The following is a 21772-nucleotide window of genomic DNA, read 5'->3' as shown; positions in this document are numbered from 1 at the left end:
CTCGTCAGCGCTCTCCTGCTCGCCAGTGCTCACCTGCTGTGCAGCAGCGCTGTGAGGTTTCTGATGTGCGCTCAATGCGCCATCAGTCTCCTGCTTGCCCACGTGCACCTGCGCGCACCGGTCCCGTGACGCGCCCAGTTCCTGAGTTTCCTCCTTCGCCTCTTCTTCGCGCGCACCCCCCTGCGCGCCCTTCTAGAGATCTTTCGCGCCCACATCTCACCAACGCGTCATCATTCTCCTGCGCGCCCGCGGGATCCTTCGCCTACGTGCACGCGTTCTTCTTTTGGATCGCCCCAGGTCTCCCACGCGTTCGTGCGTGAGATCTCCTGTGCGCTGTCGGTCACCTTTGCGCGCCGCGCCAACGCGCCATCAATCACCGATGCGTCAGCACTCCCCAGCTCGCCATCGCTCGCCAACTTGCCAGCGTTCGCCGACGCGCCGTCATTCCCCGACGCGCCGTCACTCACCTTTTAATCGCCAGCGATCTCCCTTGACACAACGCGCGTTTCCTCCTGTGTGCCAACGCGGCCCCTCGCCCGCGCGATCGCGCGCATACACCCATGCGTCAGCTGTTGCCTACTCACGACCTTTCAAACGCTTCGCGTGAACAGCGCGACAGGTTTGCTCGCCACGACGCACAACGCGTTGTTCCTGCAAGGGCATGTACATCGGGATCGCCGTCGGAATCGCCACCGCGCAAGCGGAGAGCTCATCAGGATCAGGAAGAAGAATCATCAGAGAGGTCCTCGCATCTTTCTTTTCAGGCAGGCCCTGTTGTGTCCACTCTGAAGAGTCAGGAGATCCCCTTCCCTCCCGCAGGGATAACTGACACTGCGTCAGTTTATCGTCAGTCTTGGTTTCAGCGCCTGATGAAAACGGTGGTGCAGGCGGTTAAGCCTGCCCTCGCCGATTTGGGGCTGAAACCAACGACTGAATCATCCCCGAGGAAGAAAAGGAGAGGAGTGGACTTCGTGGAGACTTCTCCCTGGGTTAAGCTGACTCCTAAGAGGTCCAGCAGGAAAGCACCTCCTCCATCGCCTTCTCCTTCTCCCGTGGACGAGTTTTTCCCGTCCGCGGAAGAACCCGTCGAGGAAGGAGTCTCTCCCTCGGCACCATTGGGAGCAACTCCTCCTTGAAGGGGAGAATCATCTCGTTTGGAAGGTGCTTCCCAAACCTCTTTATTAGAGTCCTTATGTGTCCCTCTTAGGAGGGACACATAAGGACTCTTAAGACAATCCCCAAATAGTCTTCCAGACTACGTCAGGAGTCATCGAAACCCAGGGATAACGACCACGTATCTCCCCAAAAAGAGCCTTTGGGGACGGGAGACTTAGCTGCCAGTCCGCAAGGAGACGAGCAGCATGAGTCCGAGCATGCCTTTTGGCAGGTCCTGACCTTGATAAGGCGTCTCAAAAAGGTTCGAGGACCCTGAGACCGCCCCTCGTGAAGGAAAGGATACGGTGCTAGACCAAGTCTACAGCACCCAAAAACCCCAAAGGGTCAGTGCAGCTTTGCGTTAGTCTCAAGGGGTTAGGGCAGCCAGAGACAAAGTTGAAGCCCAGCTCGCCAAGCTTGCTGGCGGGGTCTTTTGTTTAGAAAAAGTGGCGAAATGACCGCCATGAATAACAGCTCCCCATTTTAGCAGAGATTTTGTCCTAGAAAAGGACAAGAACTCTGCAAGCAAGGTCTGAAGCCACTAGCCCTAGTGACTCCTCCCTCAGTGAGTCTCACCACGATAATGAATTAATGTATAAGCTGCAACTAGGGTCATAATTTTAATTTATTTTGATAGTAAATTAACTTTAGGTGCCACATAGAAGTAAGCATGCTGACTGTGAGGAAGACGACTAAAAATAGAATACAAAAATGGTTAAAATTAAGTGATAAAGTGAAGTGAGACACAGGAAAATTAAAGCAAATTGACATATATGCAAAAAGATAAAATAAATACATGAAAATAAATTAAATGCAACTAATGAGGCCAAGATGGCTCCTCAAGTTTATCTACCTGGGGAGACACCAAGCTTTATTCTTCTGTCCGGCAGAAATTCAAAACTCGTGGCAATCGCATAGATATGCCAGGTGTACATTAGCACCACCACGGTAGCTAGGCCGAACTATTCCATCCAGCACCAGATTTTCTTGTGCCGCCATACTGGCAACATAGAAGGAATTCACTCATGATTAACCTGGATTTTAGCAGTATATTGGTGATGTACTCTTATACAGTACTGTATACGGGTTTTAGCATTTGCTTATTTGGTTTTGTTTGATATTTGATCGCTATGTTATAGCTTAAAAGGTAGGATTAGAAATTTTTCAACCTATTTTAAAATAATGAAAGCATTATGGCGGTAGGTAAACACCCTGCCTCATTTATGACGTCACAGTCATATGACGTAAGCTTGAGTATGACTTGCATTTTCTTTCTTTTTCTACAAAGAATAAGTTAATACTATCTTACAAAGTATTTAGTTATATAAAATAAAAGGATTATGTTATTTTAAGAAAATTTTTGTCCTTTTGGTATGCTTTATTTGGATAATCTTCGATCTATTTTAAAGATTATCTTGCATTCAGTTTATGTACGAGTCCTCAGTCTATCGTTACAGTATTACTATTTGTATCGATATTTATGAAAAGTACAATTTTCTTTAAAAACTAAAGTGTTTAAGTTGTATTAGATAAAAGGAATATGTTATTTTACAATTATATGGGTCCTATTAATTTGCAAAGATTAAACAAAATTAGCGTTCAGTTAATTTTTATACTATGTAGTATTCATGACAATCGATATAATCTCACGATTCTTTGTATCGTTTTTTACCTGTTCGTTTTTGGAATGCTATATTTTTTCGTATTATATTTATAAATGTTCCAATTGTTAAATGTGACTATTCGTCTTTTATTGGAACCCCTTAAGTAATAAGGGTTGGTTTGAATGTAGATATATATTCTTTATTCCTGTATCTATTCATTTGATATTTTATATAAAATATTTTGTTACATTTTATATAAGATTCAGTGACTGTTGCATTCTCATTCAAGCCCTTGACAGAATAGTAAGATCTCCCTCTGCGGGCGTGTCTACTTTTGGTTTTATGCCAAGGAGTTTAAAAAATGCAAATTGTTAGGGCTAAATTAGTGCAGTGAATTTTATTCAATACAGTGGAGGGTGCTTCTTTTCGGACCTGTCGTTTTCCTTGCCTTAGACCTCTTTCATGCTCCCGGACCCATGGGAGAAGTAAAGTCGATCGGCGAAAGGAAGCAAGAGGCATTAGCCCGGCGCCGAACATCTTGTAAGACCTGAACAGAAGTTTCCTCAAGCGTTCCTTTTGACGATTCCCAGAACGATCGCCCTTGCCGTAGGTGAGGCGAGGTAAAAGTGTTTTCTAACATTAAGTGGCCAAGCGCGAGCGTCTTCCTTTCAGGCGCTCAATAAGCGCCAGGCAGCTGAACGTGATGGCGCGCACCAGGCGGCTGAACGTGATGGCGCGCACCAGGCGGCTGAGCTTGATGGCGCGCACCAGGCGGCTGAGCTTGATGGCGTGTGCCAAGCAGCTGAGCTTGATGGCGCGTGCCAAGCAGCTGAGCATGATGGCGCTCGCCAGGCGGCTGAGCGCGACACCTCGCACCAAGCTAAGTGTGACAACAACAGAGCGTTGGTCATCGAGCGTTCAGCAAGGCAAGCTACTTGCGCTACTGTAAGAGTTTGACTCGATGTTTGTAACTTAGTGCAACTTCTTGGTTTCTCTTGTTCGATGATCTACCATTTTGGACGCGATCGGCATAGTTCTGAGCGTCTGAATCGTGAGCGTTTTTTAATCGCAAGCGTTATTCTTCTGAAAGTCACGTGACGCTGAACGCCAAGCAGTTGCTTGGTGTCTGGCTTCCAACAGTTGGACTTGATGTCTACATGACCATGAGCGTCTATCGTTGGAACATTGTTACGCCAGGCGCTATATTAAGAAATAAATATTAACTAGAAAGATATTATGTTCTCAGACCAAGGCCTGCTTGAACTAATTCTTGGTGTCTGGGGGAGAGCGAGAATTAAACCTCTAAAGCATTGAGGTCAGAATTCAGGACCTTAAGGAGTTGACTCGTAGGAAACAAGACATCTCTACCTAGGTTAGAGACTTGTAGGAGGAAGGGATTGACTTTCAGAAACTCATGAGTTTTTATTTTGTACCTGCTGCTCCTTGTCCCGCCTTCAGAGTTTTTCGCTAAGCAAGACGTCGAAGGAGTCTGTTTATTATTTTTATTATTATTACTAGCCAAGCTACAACCCTAGTTGGAAAAGCAAGATGCTATAAGCCCAAGGGCTCCAATAGGGAAAGATAGCTCAGTGAGGAAAGGAAATAAGGAAATAAATAAATGATGAGAATAATTTAACAATAAATCATTCTGAGAAAAGTAACAACGTCAGAAACACAGTGCTGATAGGGCAGTGCAATAGCGCATCCTCAATGCTGCATAAAAAACCTAACTGCAGATGTGGGTGCAGCAGCACATTCAGCTGCAACAGCTGGAAGTGTATTAGGGCTTTTGTGAGAAAGGCAGTGTCAATTTTTTTGCGGGTACGTCCTGTCAGGATGTTAGAAGTTGGCATAGCTTTAGTTCAGACTGATACAGATCTTGTTCCTGAGTCTGGTGTTACGGTACAGGCACCGCCACTTCCACCAGACTGGTTTCCGTCTGCTGAAATGCGGAGCTTTTTGTAAGCGATGAGGAAGGCGAGTTCGCCTAATGTTGATCCTAATTAAACTATGCTGCTAGCATGAAGCAGCGGCTTTCAAATTTTATGCAGTCTTCTCAGCCTGCTGTTAGCAAAGCGATGGTTCGTCATGATTCTTATCAGGATGCGTTTTTGCACAGGCGACCTACCAGCAAGCTAAATGTTGAACAGCGTGATGAGCTTCTATATTCCATTGAGTGTCTGCTTCTCTTGATACCAGACATCAAATGGCCAAACGTGTCATCGAGTGTTTACCTTCCAAGCGCGGCGACGATTGCTAGGCAGCTAAGCGTGGCATGGGCTTCAAGCTGAACGTGACATCAAGCAACAAGCTCGTGACGTCAAACGTCAAACAATCCGTGACGTCCAACGTCAGTCTCATACTGTTCGAGCTACGTTCAGAGGACAAAGGTTCTCTATGGAGACTCAGAAGACTATGCTTGCAGCAATAAAGAAGGTCCACTGGATGATCTCTTTAGATCTCCAGGATGCTTACTTCTACTTCCCCATCCATCCGAACTTCAAGCTACCAGAAGGTTCGTGTATAGGAGGAAGTTGTCCAGTTTTGAGTTTTTTTTTTCGGGCTAAGCACCACCCCTCAAATAGAGGGTGGGTCTTTGAGGATATATCTTTGTTTCTTATCCTTAGACCTCTTCCAAGGAATGTCGATTTGAAACTTCTTCCAGCTCCCTTTTCCCGGAGAGAAGAAGTATCGAACGATAAAGGAAACGAGAAGCTTTAGCTCCCGAGCAGTCGCCTACTCGTGCATACCTTTTGATGCCTCACAGGTCTCTCACCTTCATCATAGGAAAGGTGAAATGAAAGTTTTTTCGTCTGTCTTCAGATGGCTCGGCTCCCAGACGAGTCTGGCATCAACTTCTAGACTTCTGAAGAGGAAGATGGACACGGTCAATCAGCGTCTTTTCTTGACACCGCAAGCTTCTGGTTGTAGTCTTTCGAATAGATCTGAGCTTTTTTTTTTCTACCGAAGAAAAACTCTCCCACCAAACATCCTTTTAGGATGTCAACAACCGTCAAATAACGTCCAACTCTCTCTGTTGCCAGACAGTTGTCTGGGCCTAGCATGGCTTCAGTTCATGCTCCTTCTCCACCATCAAACTGTTTATCGTCTTCTGGATGCTCTACGTGTTTTTAAACGGTGTAGAAAGAGAGCTTGTGGTAGACATGACGTCTCCTGTACCACAACAGTTTGACCCTATTTTTATTACACTACTAGATTTGCAACAGAAGCTCTCTTCGCTCATGCTAGTTTGTCGGCCTGCATACAACAAGAGAGTAGCAGACCTGGATCTTGAGTGTCAGGTAACGTCACGCCTGGACACTAAGCGTAGTGAGCCTACTAGTCGAGATGTTCTTGATGACGAACGTCTTTACAACTCCTTAGCAAGGAGTCAAACAAACAGACGTGACGTCGTACGTCCACCTAACAGGACGTCGAGCTTCCAGCGGAACAGGGCGTCCTGTAAGACGTGACATCGAGCGTCTATCAAGACGCTACATTAATCGTCAAGCAGCTCGTGACATGGTCTTGTACATGTTCCCACCATTCAAAGTACTTTACAAGATGTTACAAAGTTTGTGTCTCACGAGGGAACCAAGTTGACTTTAGTAGCTCTCTTCTGGCTGTCAAGAGGTTGGTTCACAGAGGTTCTGGAATGGATGGTGGACATTCCAAGAAGCCTGCCATTGAGAATAGATCTTCTCAAACAACCCCACTTGGCAAGAAACCATCTAAACCTCCAAGCTCTACATCTGAGTGCTTTCAATCTATCGAAGAACTCCCTAGATCTGGAGGGTTTTCGAAGGAGGCAGCTAAGGCTATCGCTAGTACAAGAAGGACTTTACTATCAAGGTTTTACTGTCTAAGTGGGAGGTTTTAGAGAGTGGTGTAGAGCTAAATCAGTTTCTTCATTCAGTACCTCTGTAACACAAATTGTCGATTTCTTCTTAAACCTTGGAAAAAAGCAAATTTTTTCCTCTTCGACCATCAAGGGGTACAGGAATATGCTGGCAGCTGTCTTCGGACGCAGGAATTTAGTTCTCTCCAATAATAAAGACCTTCAAGATCTTCTCAGATCTTTTGAGACTTCTAAGAAGTGTAGATAAGATTCACCAGCCTGGAATTTAGATATTGTTGTTAAAATTCCTCATGAGTGACAGATTCGAGCCTTTACACTCTGCTTCTTTTATAGATCTGACCTTGAAGACACTTTTCTTAGTAGGTCTGGCAACAGCTAAGAGTGTCGGTGAAGTTCACGCTTTTAGCAAGAATATTGTCTTCAGAAACGGAAAAGCCATATGATCCTTGCAACTTGGATTCCTGGCCAAAAACGAACGTCCTTCTCATCCATGGCCTAAATCTTTTGAGATTACTATTCTCTCTGATATGGTGAGTGCAGAGTGGAAGAAAGTCCTTTGTCCTGTTAGAGCACTGAAGTTTCTTCTGAACAGGACTAAAGATTTAAGAGGCAATTCAGAGGCTCTTTGGTGCGCAGTCAAGAAGCCTGTGCTACCTATGTCTAAAAACGCCCTATCATTTTTTATAGGACTTTTTGTTAGAGAGGCTCACTCACACTGTGGTGAGGCAGACCTTAAACAGCCTAAAGTAAAGACTCATGAAGTTAGAGCTGTGGAAACTTCTGTAGCTTTTAAAAAAAACCGTTCTCTGCAAAGCATCATGGATACAACCTTTTGGAGGAGTAAACCTGTATTCGCCTCACATTACTTATAACGTATCCAGACTCTTTATGAGGATTGCTACACTTTGGGAACATTCGTAGCAACGAGTGCAGTAGTAGGTGAAGGATCTACCACTATGTTTCCCCTAATCCCTAGTACCCTTGTTCTTCTCTTGGAACTTTTATATATTTTTATGATTGTTCGTGAAGATTGGTCGACAATCTTCCGCGATCTTTGATTAAGTCAGGTGGTCATTTTGTTCCTTGAGAGCACCCGGAACAAGATTATTAGTTGAGGTCCTATCAACATACAGGTTATTACCTGTTTGACAGCTCCTAGAGATCTTCAGCCCCCTGAGTGGACTGCTGGATCTTATAAGGATAGCAGACATAATGAGGCAGAGAATCATTGAAGTTAGCTTCCTTAACAGGTACGAACCCTTAAGCTTGTTTTTATTTAAAACTTAAGTGAAATTCCAACAATGTTGCTGTCTCTGACCCTCCACCAAGGGTGTCAATCAGCTATTGTTATATAACCAGGGGGTAAGTTTAAATGTTTAAAAAAAAAATATTTTCATAAAATAAATTTTTGAACATACTCACCCGCTGGTTATATAACTTATAATCCCACCCTCCTCCCCTCTAGAGACCTATGGGCATGGAAAATCTGGTGCTGGATGGAATAGTTCGGCCTAGCTACCATGGTGGTGCTAGTGTACACCTGGCATATCTATAAGATTGCCACGAGTTTTGAATTTCTGCCGGACAGAAGAATAAAGCTATTGTTATATAACCAGCGGGTAAGTATGTTCAAAAATTTATTTTATTATAAAAATATAATTTTTTCATACAACCTAGATCAGTGGTTCCCAACCTTTTTTTCAGGCGACCCCAATCATGCACCTCAAGCCATGACCCCGACCCCACTAGTTTTGTTGTATAAGTATTATTATTTATTACTAGTTGTTGGCTATAAAAGTAAGGGATAGTAAATATCCTTCTATAAGAGGGGTACTATAAGATTGGAAAAGACAAAACTAACATCATTAAATTTTATTATAGCATTTTAAATTTTAAGGCATAATATTAATCAAAAACCCCCCTTCTGGAATAATATTTTGTCACATTCCACAAAAACAAACTAAAGTATATATAAATGTTTTCTGTTAAATGGTAAACTGATTTTATTGGGAGCCTTGGACCTGGATGATGAGGCAAAGTTTCTTTATTCGTGGCTCAGTCTTAGAAAGAGAGTAGGTAGCAAGGTAAGTGAAGGAGCAAGGGACAAGGAGGAGGAGGTGTAGTGAGGAGGGGAGGGGGGCAAAGAAGGAGTAATAAGGAAAAGAGGTGTAATATATTGGCAAATCGCAGTAAATAAGACGAAGCAGATACGAAAAAAATCAATGAAATACAGCACTCAAAATCTCGCCAAAACAACAACCTCAGAAACCTACCATATACAATACTACAAATCTCTCAACAACTGCCAAAACAACAACCTCAAAACCAACGATATAAAATCCTCCAAATCTCTTAACAACTGCCAAAACAATAACATAAAAAACCAGCGGCATAAAATCCTCCAAATCTCTAAACAACTGCTAAAACAGCATCCTCAAAAACCAATGACAAAATCCTCAAAATTTCTAAACAGCCACCAAAACAACCACCTCAAAAACCAGTGACATAAAATCTCCAAATCTCTAAACAACCGTCAAAATAACAACCTCAAAAATCAATGACATAAAATCCTCCAAATCTCTAAACAACGGCCAAAACAACAACCTCAAAACCCAGTGACATAAAATCCTCCAAATCTCTAAACAACTGCCATAACAACAACCTCAAAAACCAATGACTTAAAATCCTCTAAATCTCTAAACAACTGCCAAAACAACAACCTCAAAAACCAATGACTTAAAAACCTCTGAATCTCAAAACAATTGCCAAAACAACAACCTCAAAAACGAGCGACAAAATCCTCCATAATGCTAAACAACTGCCAAAACAACAACCTCCAAAACCAATGACTAAATCCTATAAATCTCTAAACCAATTCCAAAACAACCTCCAAAACCAATGACATAACATCCTCCAAATCTCTAAGAGGTCCCATACTCTGGCGAGGTGGTATTGGGAAAGTCTTGGTTACATCAGGTTTATCCTACAATAGACTCTGAATAACTTTACCTAGACGGTCACTCTTCTGCATGTCTCAACACACAGCTTGCGTAGGCCCTGGGCCTTGCATAGCAAGGTTTTAGCGAGGGCAGGGACTCCTTATTTTTGAGTACTGTACTAACATACTCAGATAAGGAGCCCCTGGCTAAAGCCAAAAGTCAGATTGGCAGGGACGTCCACCCTTCCTAATAGGAGAGTCACCCCTAATAAATAGCGTGGTTTGTCTTCCAGTTACGGAACAAATGACAAATTCGTAGATAATTTGTATTTGATCCTACACTAGATACAAACCCGAATTCTTTATTATAGGAGTTATTCTAGTGCGAGCTGGAAATTACGGCAGAAAAACCTTAACAAGGTCGTTAACGACCGGGCAGGTAGTTACCCACCTGTTAGTGGTGTGGGGGACCGCCGACCGGCGGCTGCTGTTTACCTTCAATCAAATTCTAGCCGTTGCAGTGGTAACACCGCTGCTCCTGCTTTTATTTGACTGGCTTACTAGCCTTTCATTTTTGGTTTTTTAATTAATCCTTTTTTCTTTATCTTTGTTAGATGTGATGTCCTCTATTATGAGGAAGTGTTCCGGGCACCTTTATGTCGCCGCTGGAGGTGGATCCTCTTTCTCTATGCCCTGGGTACAGAGGTCATAAGTGTTCTGAAAGCTCCTCCTGCCAAGTATGTAGAAGTGGTTGCCCTCTCAGTGGGAGAAGTTTGAGAGAGGTAGATAGGAAGTCCTAGAAGGACTCGTTACCTCCAGGATTGCATCGAAGGTAAGGAGTCACGGACCTCTTCCTCGGCCTCTCGATCTCTTCCTCTCTTCCTTGCCTGCCTCCCTCCGGGGGGGGGGGGGGGGGGGGGGAGTCGAGGAAGAGTGGCACCATCGATTTAACCCCCATTCCTCTTGGTCAGGCGGATCACGTTGCCTCCCCCAGTGGGGCAATACTTTCCGCCACCGGGAATGACTCTGTTACTGCTTCCATTCCAGATCATGTACGAGCAGTATGGCCTGCCTTTGGAATTCCTGGTTCTCCTTCGGAGGAAGTTGGAACCAGTTCCACGTGGGCAAGGTAGTGCCTCAGGTCCCTTCTGTTTTGGAACCCTCGGGAGTTCCGGACCTCGCCTGCCTCCCATCAACTCTGAAGTTTTAGTGGATGTAGTAACTTCAGTTCTTGCGGTGCCTACTTCGCACTCAGTTGCGCATCTACAAATTACAACGTCGATAGCGCAAACATTGCAGTACCTCCTCCTCCTCCTTGCCCTCTTCGGAGGCTAGGAGGGAGAGAAAGAGAAGAGGAAAAGGAGAGCTCGCTTTCCTTCACCCAGACGTTCTCGCCAGAGACACAGGCGACATAGGAAGAGACATCATCGTTCTCGCTCTTCCTCGCCTTCTATCTCTTCACGAGATGTCTTGCCGCAAGACTATAAGCGCTTTCGTCACAAACATAAGAAAAACGCTTTCTCCTCGTCATCGCCCTCTTCGGAGGTCAGGAGGGAGAGAGAGAAGAGGAAAAGGAGAGCTAGCGCGCCTTCTCCTAGATGTTCTCGCCGAAGAGACAGGCAATATAGGAAGAGACATCATTGTTCTCGCTCTTCCTCGCCTTCTGTCTCTCCTCGAGACTATAAACACTCTTGGGACAAACCTAAGAAGAGCGCTCCCTCTCGTCATCGTTCTGCCTCGCTGTCGTCTTTCTCTTGCGAGGGATCATCTAAGAAGCCAGGAGCGGGGCCAAGGGCAAAGCACATCCTGACCTTGAACCCATTTCGCATAATAGTTTGAGGGTTTCCGTTCGCTCGAGAAAAGTCAGAAAGAGTGCTTCTCCTCGCTTTCACTCCTTATCTTCAGAGAAGATCGCTCTCGCCTTCGACTTCTCGATCTCTGACCCTTTGGGGTCTAGGGACAAGGAAACTTCGGTTTCCCGGTGCGCTATCCCTTCGTTTTCTCGCAACTCAAGTTGCCGAAACCTCGGGCTCTCGTGCATTTAGTCACGCTGACACTTCGGTGTCTCGTGACAAAGGAAACTTCCATTTCCCGTTGCTCTGGGCCTTCGGGTTCTCGCAACACAACCTCTAGGGGCACACATGATCACGCTGAACCTTCGGGTTCTTGTGAAAGAAGTCACCTGGAGTTTTACTCATATGATAGAGTCTTCGGACTCTTGTCGCGTGGAGTGTTCGCGTGCGCTCAACCAACATTGCGCCCATGACCATCAAGAGTTTTACTCTTATGGCAGTCTTCAGACTCCCGTTACGCAAGGTGTTCGCACGCAATTAGCGCTACACGCAAATCTCCGGTCATACACTCGCGGGGTCAATCCCTTGCTCTCGTGTTTCAGACAGGACAACCTCCCCAGTTCCTTTGCTCCTTAATGAGTTAAGGATTACGAGTCTCTTGAAAACCTCGGAAGAAGATGCAGGGATTCGGCCCTTCTTCTCTTCAGTTGAGAGCAGAAGGAAAAGGGGAAACGTATTAGGGAAGCTAAAAGAAAACACCCAGATAGCAGTGACGTAGAACACAATGCCGATGGCTTCGGCCGCTCTGTTCGTTATCCTGCGCTTCATGGGGCAGCTCATGAGCTGCCCATGTTACAAGGTAGCACTCGTTGTCAACCTGCAACTTCATCAACTTGTTGTTGGGAAAGAATAGCTTGCTGCCAGGAGGTTCGCCTCCAGGGGTTAGAGAGCCTTCCCTTACGAGGGAGTGATAACCTTCCTTGGAATTGGGCTGTGTGAGAGAACCACCCCCCTTCCAAGGGAGAGCCTCCCCACTTCAGCCATTCAGCAACCTTCCCTCCTTCGTGAAGAGTTGCGGACAGCTCGATGAGTTTTACCTCTGCTATCTCGTCCCCGAAGACTGTGCTTTCTCCCCTGGAGCTGGGGAAAAGCAAGTCTAAGGCTTGTTCCTCCTTCGAGGGGACTTCTCTCGCGTTCACGAGAGGGAGATTATTACGCCTACGTTTTTCCCACAAAACTGGGAGAAAGCTTGTCTTAGGCAATGTCCTCCTTGGGGAGAACTTCTCTCTCGTTCACGAGAGAGTTTATTACGCCTATGCTTTTTTCCCATAGAACTGGGAGAAAGCTTGTATTAGGCGATGTCCTCCTTCGGGAGGACTTCTCTATCGTTCACGAGAGGGAGATTATTACGCCTACGTTTTTCCCATAGAACTGGGAGAAACTTGCCTTAGGCGATATCCTCCTTCGGGAGGACTTCTCCCTCGTTCACGAGAGAGTGTTTATTACGCCTACGTTTTTCCCCACAGAGCAGGGAGAAAGCTTTTTTAGGTGATCTCCTTCGGGAGAACCTTCCTCCCATTCACGAGAGAAAACTTGTAGGAGTTTGCTGATCCATGCTCCTCCCCCTTATCCCTTTTGGTTCTCCTCCAGGGGCGGAGCAACAGCCTTGTCTTAAGTGACGTCCTTCTTCAAGAAAACAAACCTACCCTGCGGAGGAGTGTTCATTGCAATCTGCCTCATGGATCGATTTTTCGTCTGCTTCGGTTGGTTATCTGATTGGTTATCTGATTTCCAATGAGGTTTTGGCAAAACCAGCTAATTGAGAAGCAGTGAACACCATTTTTCTTTCCAGAACAGGGGTGGTTGAGTTTCTCACTCATAACCTGATTAACCAGTGGATGAACTTGATCTTGAGGAATCATGCTCAAGTTGTGCAACTTGTGAAAGTAGGGTCCTTCCCTGTTTAATATGGAAGATATCGACGCAGTAGCGAAGCGCTGGAGGAAGGCACCTCGTCCTTACTCCTCAGCGCCACCCACACCAAGATGGTCCCCCGTCAAAAAACAAGGACATAAGAGGGTCAATGGCTTCTAAGCAGGACAATGCAAAGAAGCAAACCCTGAGGCAGCCCTTTCATGGCAAGGGCTACAAGGGTAGAAGTGGTATGAGGTGGAAGACATAGTTGCTCCCTCTAGGTTGGTTGCATTCCTCCTACCTGTCCACCGGTGGGAGGATGCCTGAAGACCAGGTGGCAGAGATGGTGGAAGTCCCATGGGGCAGAACCTTGGACGGTCTCTATACTCCGATTAGGAGACCTTGTCCCATTCATTTTCTGTCTTCCTCCGTTGACTTGTCATCCAGTGATATCTTATTCCACTGTGAAGGGATCACTAAAGGAACTCGCCCTTCAGGTAGAAGTCCAAACCATGTAGGGGATGCTCTCCAAGAGGTATATCCAGGGATGAGAAACGCTATAGTAGGCAAGGTGTTTTCATCCAAAGAGAGAGTAGAGAGACTAAAGGGAGTGGCATGTCCCTTCCTATTCTTAAAGAAAGACACTACAAGCTCACCTGTGACTATACTTGTTTATGTACCTGACTACTTTGGAACATTTGGTCCCTCATGGCCGTTGTCGCATTCGACTTCTCCAGTGACAACTGAAATCTTACTGTTCTCAGCACAGGGATCCGCCGGACTTACGAGTTCCGCTCGCCTTCGAGCAAAAGAGAGACCTGGATTTGTGGGTAGAAGATACCAAACTACTCAGGGAAGTAGATTTTCTCTTTGTTCCCATAGAATTGATACTCTTCACGGAAATTACCAGAGATATCTTTTAGTAAATATTTGATTGGAGTTAAGAAGAATATGACTGACTTAGAATCCAGGTCTCTGTTTATGGAACATGTTGAAGGACATAGGGGATCGACTTTTATATATACTGATGGCTCCAAATCTGATGCTGGCATTGGATCTGAAGTACATAGTAATGGCTTTAATTATAAAGGTGCACTTCCTCTAACAGCTTTAATATTTACTGCCGAACTGTATAGCATACTAACTGTTGTTGAGAAAATAGCATTGGAAAAGGAGGGTAATTTTACCATTTTTAGTGATGCAAGGAGTGTCCTTCAAGCTTTAGAAGTTTTTAATTCTAGTAACCCTCTAGTTTTAAAGATTTTAGAATGGTTTTTTATTATTGGAAGGAGAGGTATAATGGTTCGATTCTGTTGGGTTCCAGCACATGTAGGTGTGTGTGGGAATGAGAAGGCAGATTCATTGGCGAAGAATGCAGCATCAGAGTTAGTGCCAAGAAGGTATCCCATTCCCTGTAATGACTTCCTATCTAACATCAAAAAATTGCTTTGCAATAAATGGCAACAGCACTGGGATAGTCTAGATTTGAATAAAATGAGGTATGACATGATGCCCCAAAAATGGGAGAAGTCTCTTTGTCGTCTCCGTATTGGTCACACTCAGTTGACACACGAGTTTCTGCTGAAGGGCCAACACCAACCATATTGTGACGACTGTTTGGTACCTCTAACAGTGAGGCATTTGTTGTCTGAATGCCCCAATTATAATTACTTAAGGAATAGATATTTATTTAAGGCTCAAGGTGAGGGTGGCAGGTTCATCCTTGCCAAGATTCTTGGACATGATGTGTCCTACTGTGCAAGTGGCATTTTTAGATTTATTTCAGAAGCAGGGCTTCTGAAAACTATTTTAACTTTTACAATAACATTAAACTTTTATGGTTTTAATTGAATGTTCTTTTATTTTTCTTTATATATATGTAGACTAAATGATATCGGCGTCAATGACCTTAGATGTCAGGATGCCTGAAAACTTTGAATCAATCAATCAATCAATCATGGATGCATCAAAAGAAGGATGGGGGCTCACCTGTTGCAACACATAACCTGCAGACTGTGGTCTGATTCTGAGCGGCAGTGCCACATAAACCTCCTGGAAATGATGGCAGCCTTTCTAGCCCTCAAACACTTCCCAAAGCTCCTTTCAAGTCACTCTCTAGCGTTGATGAACGACAACACGACGGTAGTGGTGTATCTAAACAAGCAAGGAAGTACTTTTTCACTGCAGCTATGCCGTCTAGCTGTAGAAATCCTAAGATGGATGGAAGACAATTTATTATCAGCCTGTTTCATACCTGGTAAGAAGAATATCCTTGCCAATAATCTGGACAGGAAGACTCAGATAGTTGGCTCTGAGTGATTTTTGTTTCCTCGGATAGCCAACAAAGTCTTGAATTTGTGGGGTTCGCTGATGATAGACCTGTTCGCAGTGTCTCTGAACCGGAAGCTTTCTGTGTATTTTCTCACCAGTACCAGATCCTCAGGTTGGCCTTCAGGACGTGTTTCATTATCTGTGGGACAACATGGATGTCTGTGTGTTTCCTCCTTTTTCTTTGATGAGACTCCTCAACAAGACAAGGGCATCGCACGACCTATCGATGACCCTGATTGCCCGGTTGTGGCAGCAATTCGAATGGTTTCAAGACCCTATTTCTGTTCACACAGAGATACAGTATTTCACAAGGCAGTTACCTCCCTGTGACTTCATGCCTTGAGGTTATCTAGCATCTCCTCTTACAGAGGCATTTTGCAAGCAGTGTCTAAAAGGTTATCTGAATACCTCCCTAAGTCATCTACCGCTATCTGTCAAGCGAAGTAGGCTATCTTCTGTGGCTGGTCTTGTGGAAGGCAGATCGTTTCTCTCGATGCCACTATCCCTGTGAAAGCTGAGTTTCTACTAAACCTCGTTAAGAAAAAACTCTGCTCGGTCTTGGCATTGAAAGGCTACCGCTCGGCCTTGAGCCTTGTCTTTAGACTGAATGGAGTTAATCTTTCCTTCTCGATAGAATTCTCTCTCCTCATACGGAGTTTTGAGCTTGTTTGCCTTGAGTCGTAAGTTAAACCTCCCTTGGAATGTAGTACGCATACTATGATCCCTGAAAGGAGCACCTTATAAACTGTTACATCAGTCATCAGATCATGACTTGATCCTTAAAAAAGTCTGCTTGCACTGCCCTTTGCCAAATGTTTCAGCGAGTTACATGATCTTTCTGATGACATAGCCCATTCAAAGGGATGGGGGCAGGTAACCCTCAATTTTGTCCCCGAGTTCGTTGCCAAGACTCAAAATGATGTTAGGGGTATCAACGCTTCCCTAGCATTTAAGAGAAACTTTGCTGTGGCTTAGGTTCTACAAACAGGTGTCTGGAAACGTCAGAATACGTTTACAGCACATAAAATGCAAGATGTAACCCACAGAAACCTGGATACATTCTTCATAGGTCCTGTAGTGGCAGCATAACAGGTGTAAGCTACTACAGCTCCCTTACAGGACAAGTAGTAATCAGTCAAAGACAGACGTTGCCTGTCTTTAGTGTGGGTTGAATGGATAGAATGACTGGCCTTTTCTTCCTTCTTCCCCTCTCTGGGGTACAGCACCTGAACGACTCTGGAAGCTGGCCTATTTCCAACTGCAGGTAATTACCTATGTTCTTTGTGTTGCCTGAGATATGTAATGTGTATTTTTTGTTATGTCCCCATTCTCCCTGTGAGGAGAAGGCAGGCAGTGTTTAGGTGACACCTGCGAGATGTCAAGGTACTCCTGTCATGCTTGCACAAGCTCAGAGTTGTACCCCAGGTCAAGTTCCCAGTCATTTGTGTTAGGACTTCCACCTATCTAAAGAGGAGTTTCCATAGTAATGAGTGAAGGGATTGTATGTTGTGTCGGAAAAAATTACAAATTTGTAAGTACAAATACAGTACTTACATGTAATTTTTTATTTTTCCTAACTATACAAACCATGAGTTCTTTACTCATACTTGGCCATTACCTCTCCCCCCCTAGAAAGTCCTGCCAGCATCAAGAGTGGGTATACAACTTGAGTTGTGGGTGAGGTGGTTGGTCTACCCCCCTACCACTAGTTCACTAGTTAGGAGGGGGTTGTTTACCTCGCGATAAAAGTTTATGGCTCGTTTTCCTTTGTAAAGAGCTGAAGGTTTGTATAGTTAGGAAAAATACAAATTACTTACAAATTGGTCATTTTTCTTTATGTCTCGTGGACCCTTGAAAAATTTCAACAATGTGTGTGCAATATTTTAAAATTGACCTTAGACTATGCACAAATATTACTTCCAGTTCTGCCCGTGTTCTAGTGCATGCTCAGCCTTTGTAGATCAAACATTTATTGTTTGAAATCAGCATTTTAATTAAGAGGGATGCATTTTGGACAAATTTGTCATGCACAGTAGTAACCTGGGAGGTTGAAATGGTACTGCATAATTGGTCACTTTACACATGACATAAATTCACTACTCTAGGTTTGAAATAGAATAGTGGTCTAATTTTTTTCTTTCACAATAGTACCTTAAATTTGTTATAACTGAGTAGTATAACAAGTCATGGATTGAAATTAGTTCAAGCTGAGTGAGCAATATGTACATGAAATTAAGCAAGTCGAGTTGAGGAGACTTAAGGTGTGTTGTTTAAGCACTGCCTCAGCTGATGATTGTTATTTATTTGTATTCAGTTTACCAGTGTAGCCTAATGTGTTTATGAACCATTAGGTCGATGATGTACTGCTTCGAAAGGATGTCGATTTAGTCTTCATAATTTGCCAACCAGATCTTCATGCACAAATAGCTGTCAAAGCATTGGGCATTGGTAAACATGTCTTATGTGACAGGCCAGCAGGACTGTGTCAGGTAAGTGTAGTTAATTGGTAGCTTGAATATTGTATGTTCAGTAAAAATCTGTAGTTTGAATTGTTTAGAATTGAATACAGTAGTCTAATGTAGATTATGCCACAACTATATTTGATTTAGAAAGGAAAATTATTTTGGTGGTGGATTTTGATTAGAATTATTTTTTAAATCTTTGAATAAATTTTGCATGCCTCTATAGAAGGTATTGAATTTATGAGTGAAAAACTATTCATAGAAAAAACTGACTAAAAGGAGTGCATAAGATAGTTATGAACAGAATTTTATGAATACAGTATCACTTTAAAGATGATTTGAAGATTCTTATTCCTTTTTGCCTGCAGTTAGAAGTCCTGAAGATGGTACATGCTGCCCAGTACTATCCATCACTCATTTCAGTCATATCCCATGGACTTCGATTTCTCCCAGCGTTTGTGCACATGAAACGACAAATCGATTCTGGTTATGTTGGTACAGTAAATGTATGTGATGTCAGAGTACACTGTGGAAGCATGATTGGGCATCAGTTTGACTGGATGTGCAGTCATTTAATGGGTGGAGGAATTCTAACCATGGTTGGTAGCCATATCATAGACATTGTATCCTTTGTTACTGGACAGCGGGCAACTCGAGTTCATGGAATGATGCGAACTTTCACGAAGAGTACGGAAAAGATCAATGGCATTAGGTGGATTGATAGTGATGACTTTTGCAGTTTTCAAATGATATTAGATGGAGGGATTTGTGTAACTGCAACACTCAATAGTCATATGTCTGGAGGATTTGTCCAAGAGGTGGTTGTCTGTGGAAGTCGAGGAAGGTTAGTAGTTCGAGGAGCAAATCTCTATGGCCAGAATACCAGTTTAGATCGAGAAGAGTTAATTCATGAAGGGCCAGATGATGTAGCTCACCTTACAAATAAGAACAGTAATGCAAGAATAAATTCACTGTTGCCGCAGCCATACCTCCAAGGATTATTTAGGCTTGTTGGGGCACTGAAGGAGGCATTTGCCACTGGAGATGGGGAGCATGGATGGCTGAAAGAGCCTGTTTCCAGTGCAGCAACTTTTGAAGATGGGCAGTATGTTCAAGCAGTCATCGATGCCATCAAACTGTCATCAGCTAGTCGTCAGTGGGAACAGGTAACTGTAGCAAATGATGAGAACGAACTGAATCCATTAATGACACGGCTTAATCTTCCTAACATTAACATGAGTTCTTTGGATGCACTTTCACAGGCACCAACTAACAGACCTCCTCCCCAACGCAAAGTTACTAGTTCCGAGTCTCATTTGCCTTGGAGCTTCGCTACAAAGCACTAAAAACATTGGATGGAAGTGTTTGCTTTTGGGGGAGCTGTGTGCATTTCAGAATTATTTTACTTTAGCTTTAATTGGTAATGCATTTTTTAGATGTGTATATTTGTTGTAGTTTTATAAAATTTGAAGGAATGAAGCATTACTTTTCTTCGTAGAATGGTACACGGAATTGTGTTCTTGTCTTCTGTCTCTTTCAAACTGTAGGTGGTAATTTTGGCCACTATTGCTTCCTTGTATTATTTGGAGTTTTTATGCCATTGGAAGTGGGAACAGATGTATTTGTTTTAAAAGTTGTGTACTGGATTAGACAAATACTTTAAATTATTTCTTGTCAGTGGTCTCATTGACTTGTATTTATTGTAATGTAAAATGTTAAAAGAATTCCTGCCAACCAAAGATGTTTCCCACTTCTTACAAGAATAGGTTTAAGCAATCCTGCCAAAAGAAATACAAAATGTTTTAATTTTATAGTATTCTTTGATATATCATTTTAGATTGACAGGCTTTATTTGGTTTAAATTAGAGCAAGTTCTTGAGATTGTAGATGGTAGTAAGGGCCACTGTAGCTCAGTTTGGTTTGCTGCGGGTTCACAAGTTGTCGTAGGGTGCATTTTTATGTATTTTAGAGAAGGATGGGGTTTTGAATGAACTTTAAGGTAAATCATACAAGCAGTTCATATCTGAGGATGTTCTTTATGTGAAACTTGCATTATTATTTCAAGATCTTTTGTGTCATGAACATTTATTTTCTCTCATTGTTATATACAAGTTTCAAAATGGGTGTGGTGGTACCAAGAAATACTATTGTGCAATTGACATGTGATATCTGTGTATGTAAATACGCTTTTGTCGTAAAGTACGATTTAACTACCTTGTCTGTAAAATTATGCCAGATGCAGGTTTTTTGGCATTACCATTATAGTATTTGTAAATGAAAAGCTTTTTGTTTTTCTTATTTTTAAAGCAAATTTTGTTTGAAATTCAGCCTCAAAAGTATTAAAAAGATTTATTTTGGTACATTATTAGAGTTTAGGGTTATAGTAAAATGAACTGCAGTCTTAGTTTTGCATGTATTTGAAACTTTATCAAAGGTATAATAATCTTCGAAGCTAGTATGAAAAATACTTAAGGAAAATCAACTCCATAATTATTGTTCTTGTCCTTTTTTTTTTTTTCTAATAAGTAATGGAAAGCAATTCTAGTTATGAAGATTTTTGTGCTAACATTTTAGTTAAGTAGTTAAACCTGTTTGATTTACCAACAGTAAGTAGGTTGCTGTAGCATTTATTTATTTCCCGTTTCAACTTTATTGATGGAAATAAGGTTCTTACTTATTAGTTGGTGGAGGATAGTTGTTTTTCAATTGGGATAACAAATAGTATTGGATATTCCTCCTTAAGTAATGTGTTATTAGCGATGTCTTCTTTTTGTCTATTTTTGTAAAAAATGGGTTGTGTTCATATTTCTATTAATTTTCTCTTCTTTTTTTTTTAAACTGTCCCCTTCAATAATCCTTTGGTAATGCAGTGTATGCTTTAAATGCTTATATTTTGAACTGGGATAGTGGTATGCTTTAAGAATAAGGATTCCTGTATTTTGACGACAAGGAATTAATTTTTGCTTTGAGTCAGTGCTTTTGATCTTTGTGCAGGCTTACAAGGGTCTTAATACTGTTTTTTCTGTTTTCTAAAATATTGCTTGGACTTCCATAAAGGTAATGAAGGAATTACATAAGTATTTTTTTGTTTTGATTAAAGTACTTCCTATTTAACAATTAATATTGCATTTTACAGATTTTTAAGTCATCAGGATACTGTACAGTACAGTACAGTACTGTACTTGTATTCTGGTTACTTCAAATGGTGTTTTGTGCGGCCATAAACTTCAAGTTGTGTTAGTGGTAAAAAAGTGACTTTGTGCTAGTTGCATGAAAGAATAGGAATATTTTAACTTATTATTATTACAGTATTATTACTATTATTATTATTATTATTATTATTATTATTATTATTATTACAAGCTAAGCTGCAACTCTAGTAAGGAAGGCAGATTGCAACAGGCCCAAGAGGCCTGGTAAGGAAAGTGCCTTAATGCAGGAAAGATATGTCCAAGTAAAGAATAAACTATAAAGGAGAAATAGAAAATAAAACTAAAGATAAATGACAATGTTTAGTAAATAGTAAACGCAATGAAATGACAATTAGGTTACCATGGTCTAGAAGAAAATATTTGCACTAAGTTTGAACTTCTGAAATCTTACCTATTGATTTGTTCGATTAGGAAGATCATTCCATAGTTTGATCACATTTAGAAAAGAACTTCTAGAATACTGTATTGCATTAAGCCTTATAAAATAAAAGGCGAGACTGTCAA

At 42.6% G+C, this 21772-nt stretch overlaps 1 protein-coding gene across 4 annotated transcripts in view; it reads left to right on the top strand.

Annotated features, from left to right (window-relative positions):
* The window catches only part of LOC137620588 (glucose-fructose oxidoreductase domain-containing protein 1), a 75212-nt gene that overhangs the window by 19347 nt on the left and 34093 nt on the right, over nt 1-21772 (top strand). For 2 of the 4 annotated variants that reach the window (XM_068350846.1, XM_068350847.1), the window contains exons 3-4: nt 17946-18083; nt 18425-19222. In XM_068350846.1, the coding sequence (XP_068206947.1) occupies nt 17946-18083; nt 18425-19222 (936 nt within the window). Of the gene's footprint in view, nt 1-17945; nt 18084-18424; nt 21134-21772 lie in introns of those variants that run through there. The other 2 variants (XM_068350844.1, XM_068350845.1) reach the window with 1 other exon arrangement.

This window comes from Palaemon carinicauda, chromosome 27 (assembly GCF_036898095.1).
Source record: "Palaemon carinicauda isolate YSFRI2023 chromosome 27, ASM3689809v2, whole genome shotgun sequence".
Classification (NCBI taxonomy): domain Eukaryota; kingdom Metazoa; phylum Arthropoda; class Malacostraca; order Decapoda; family Palaemonidae; genus Palaemon; species Palaemon carinicauda.
The sequence above is the reverse complement of the archived record's forward strand: the minus strand, read 5'-3'. Positions and strand labels throughout refer to the sequence as shown.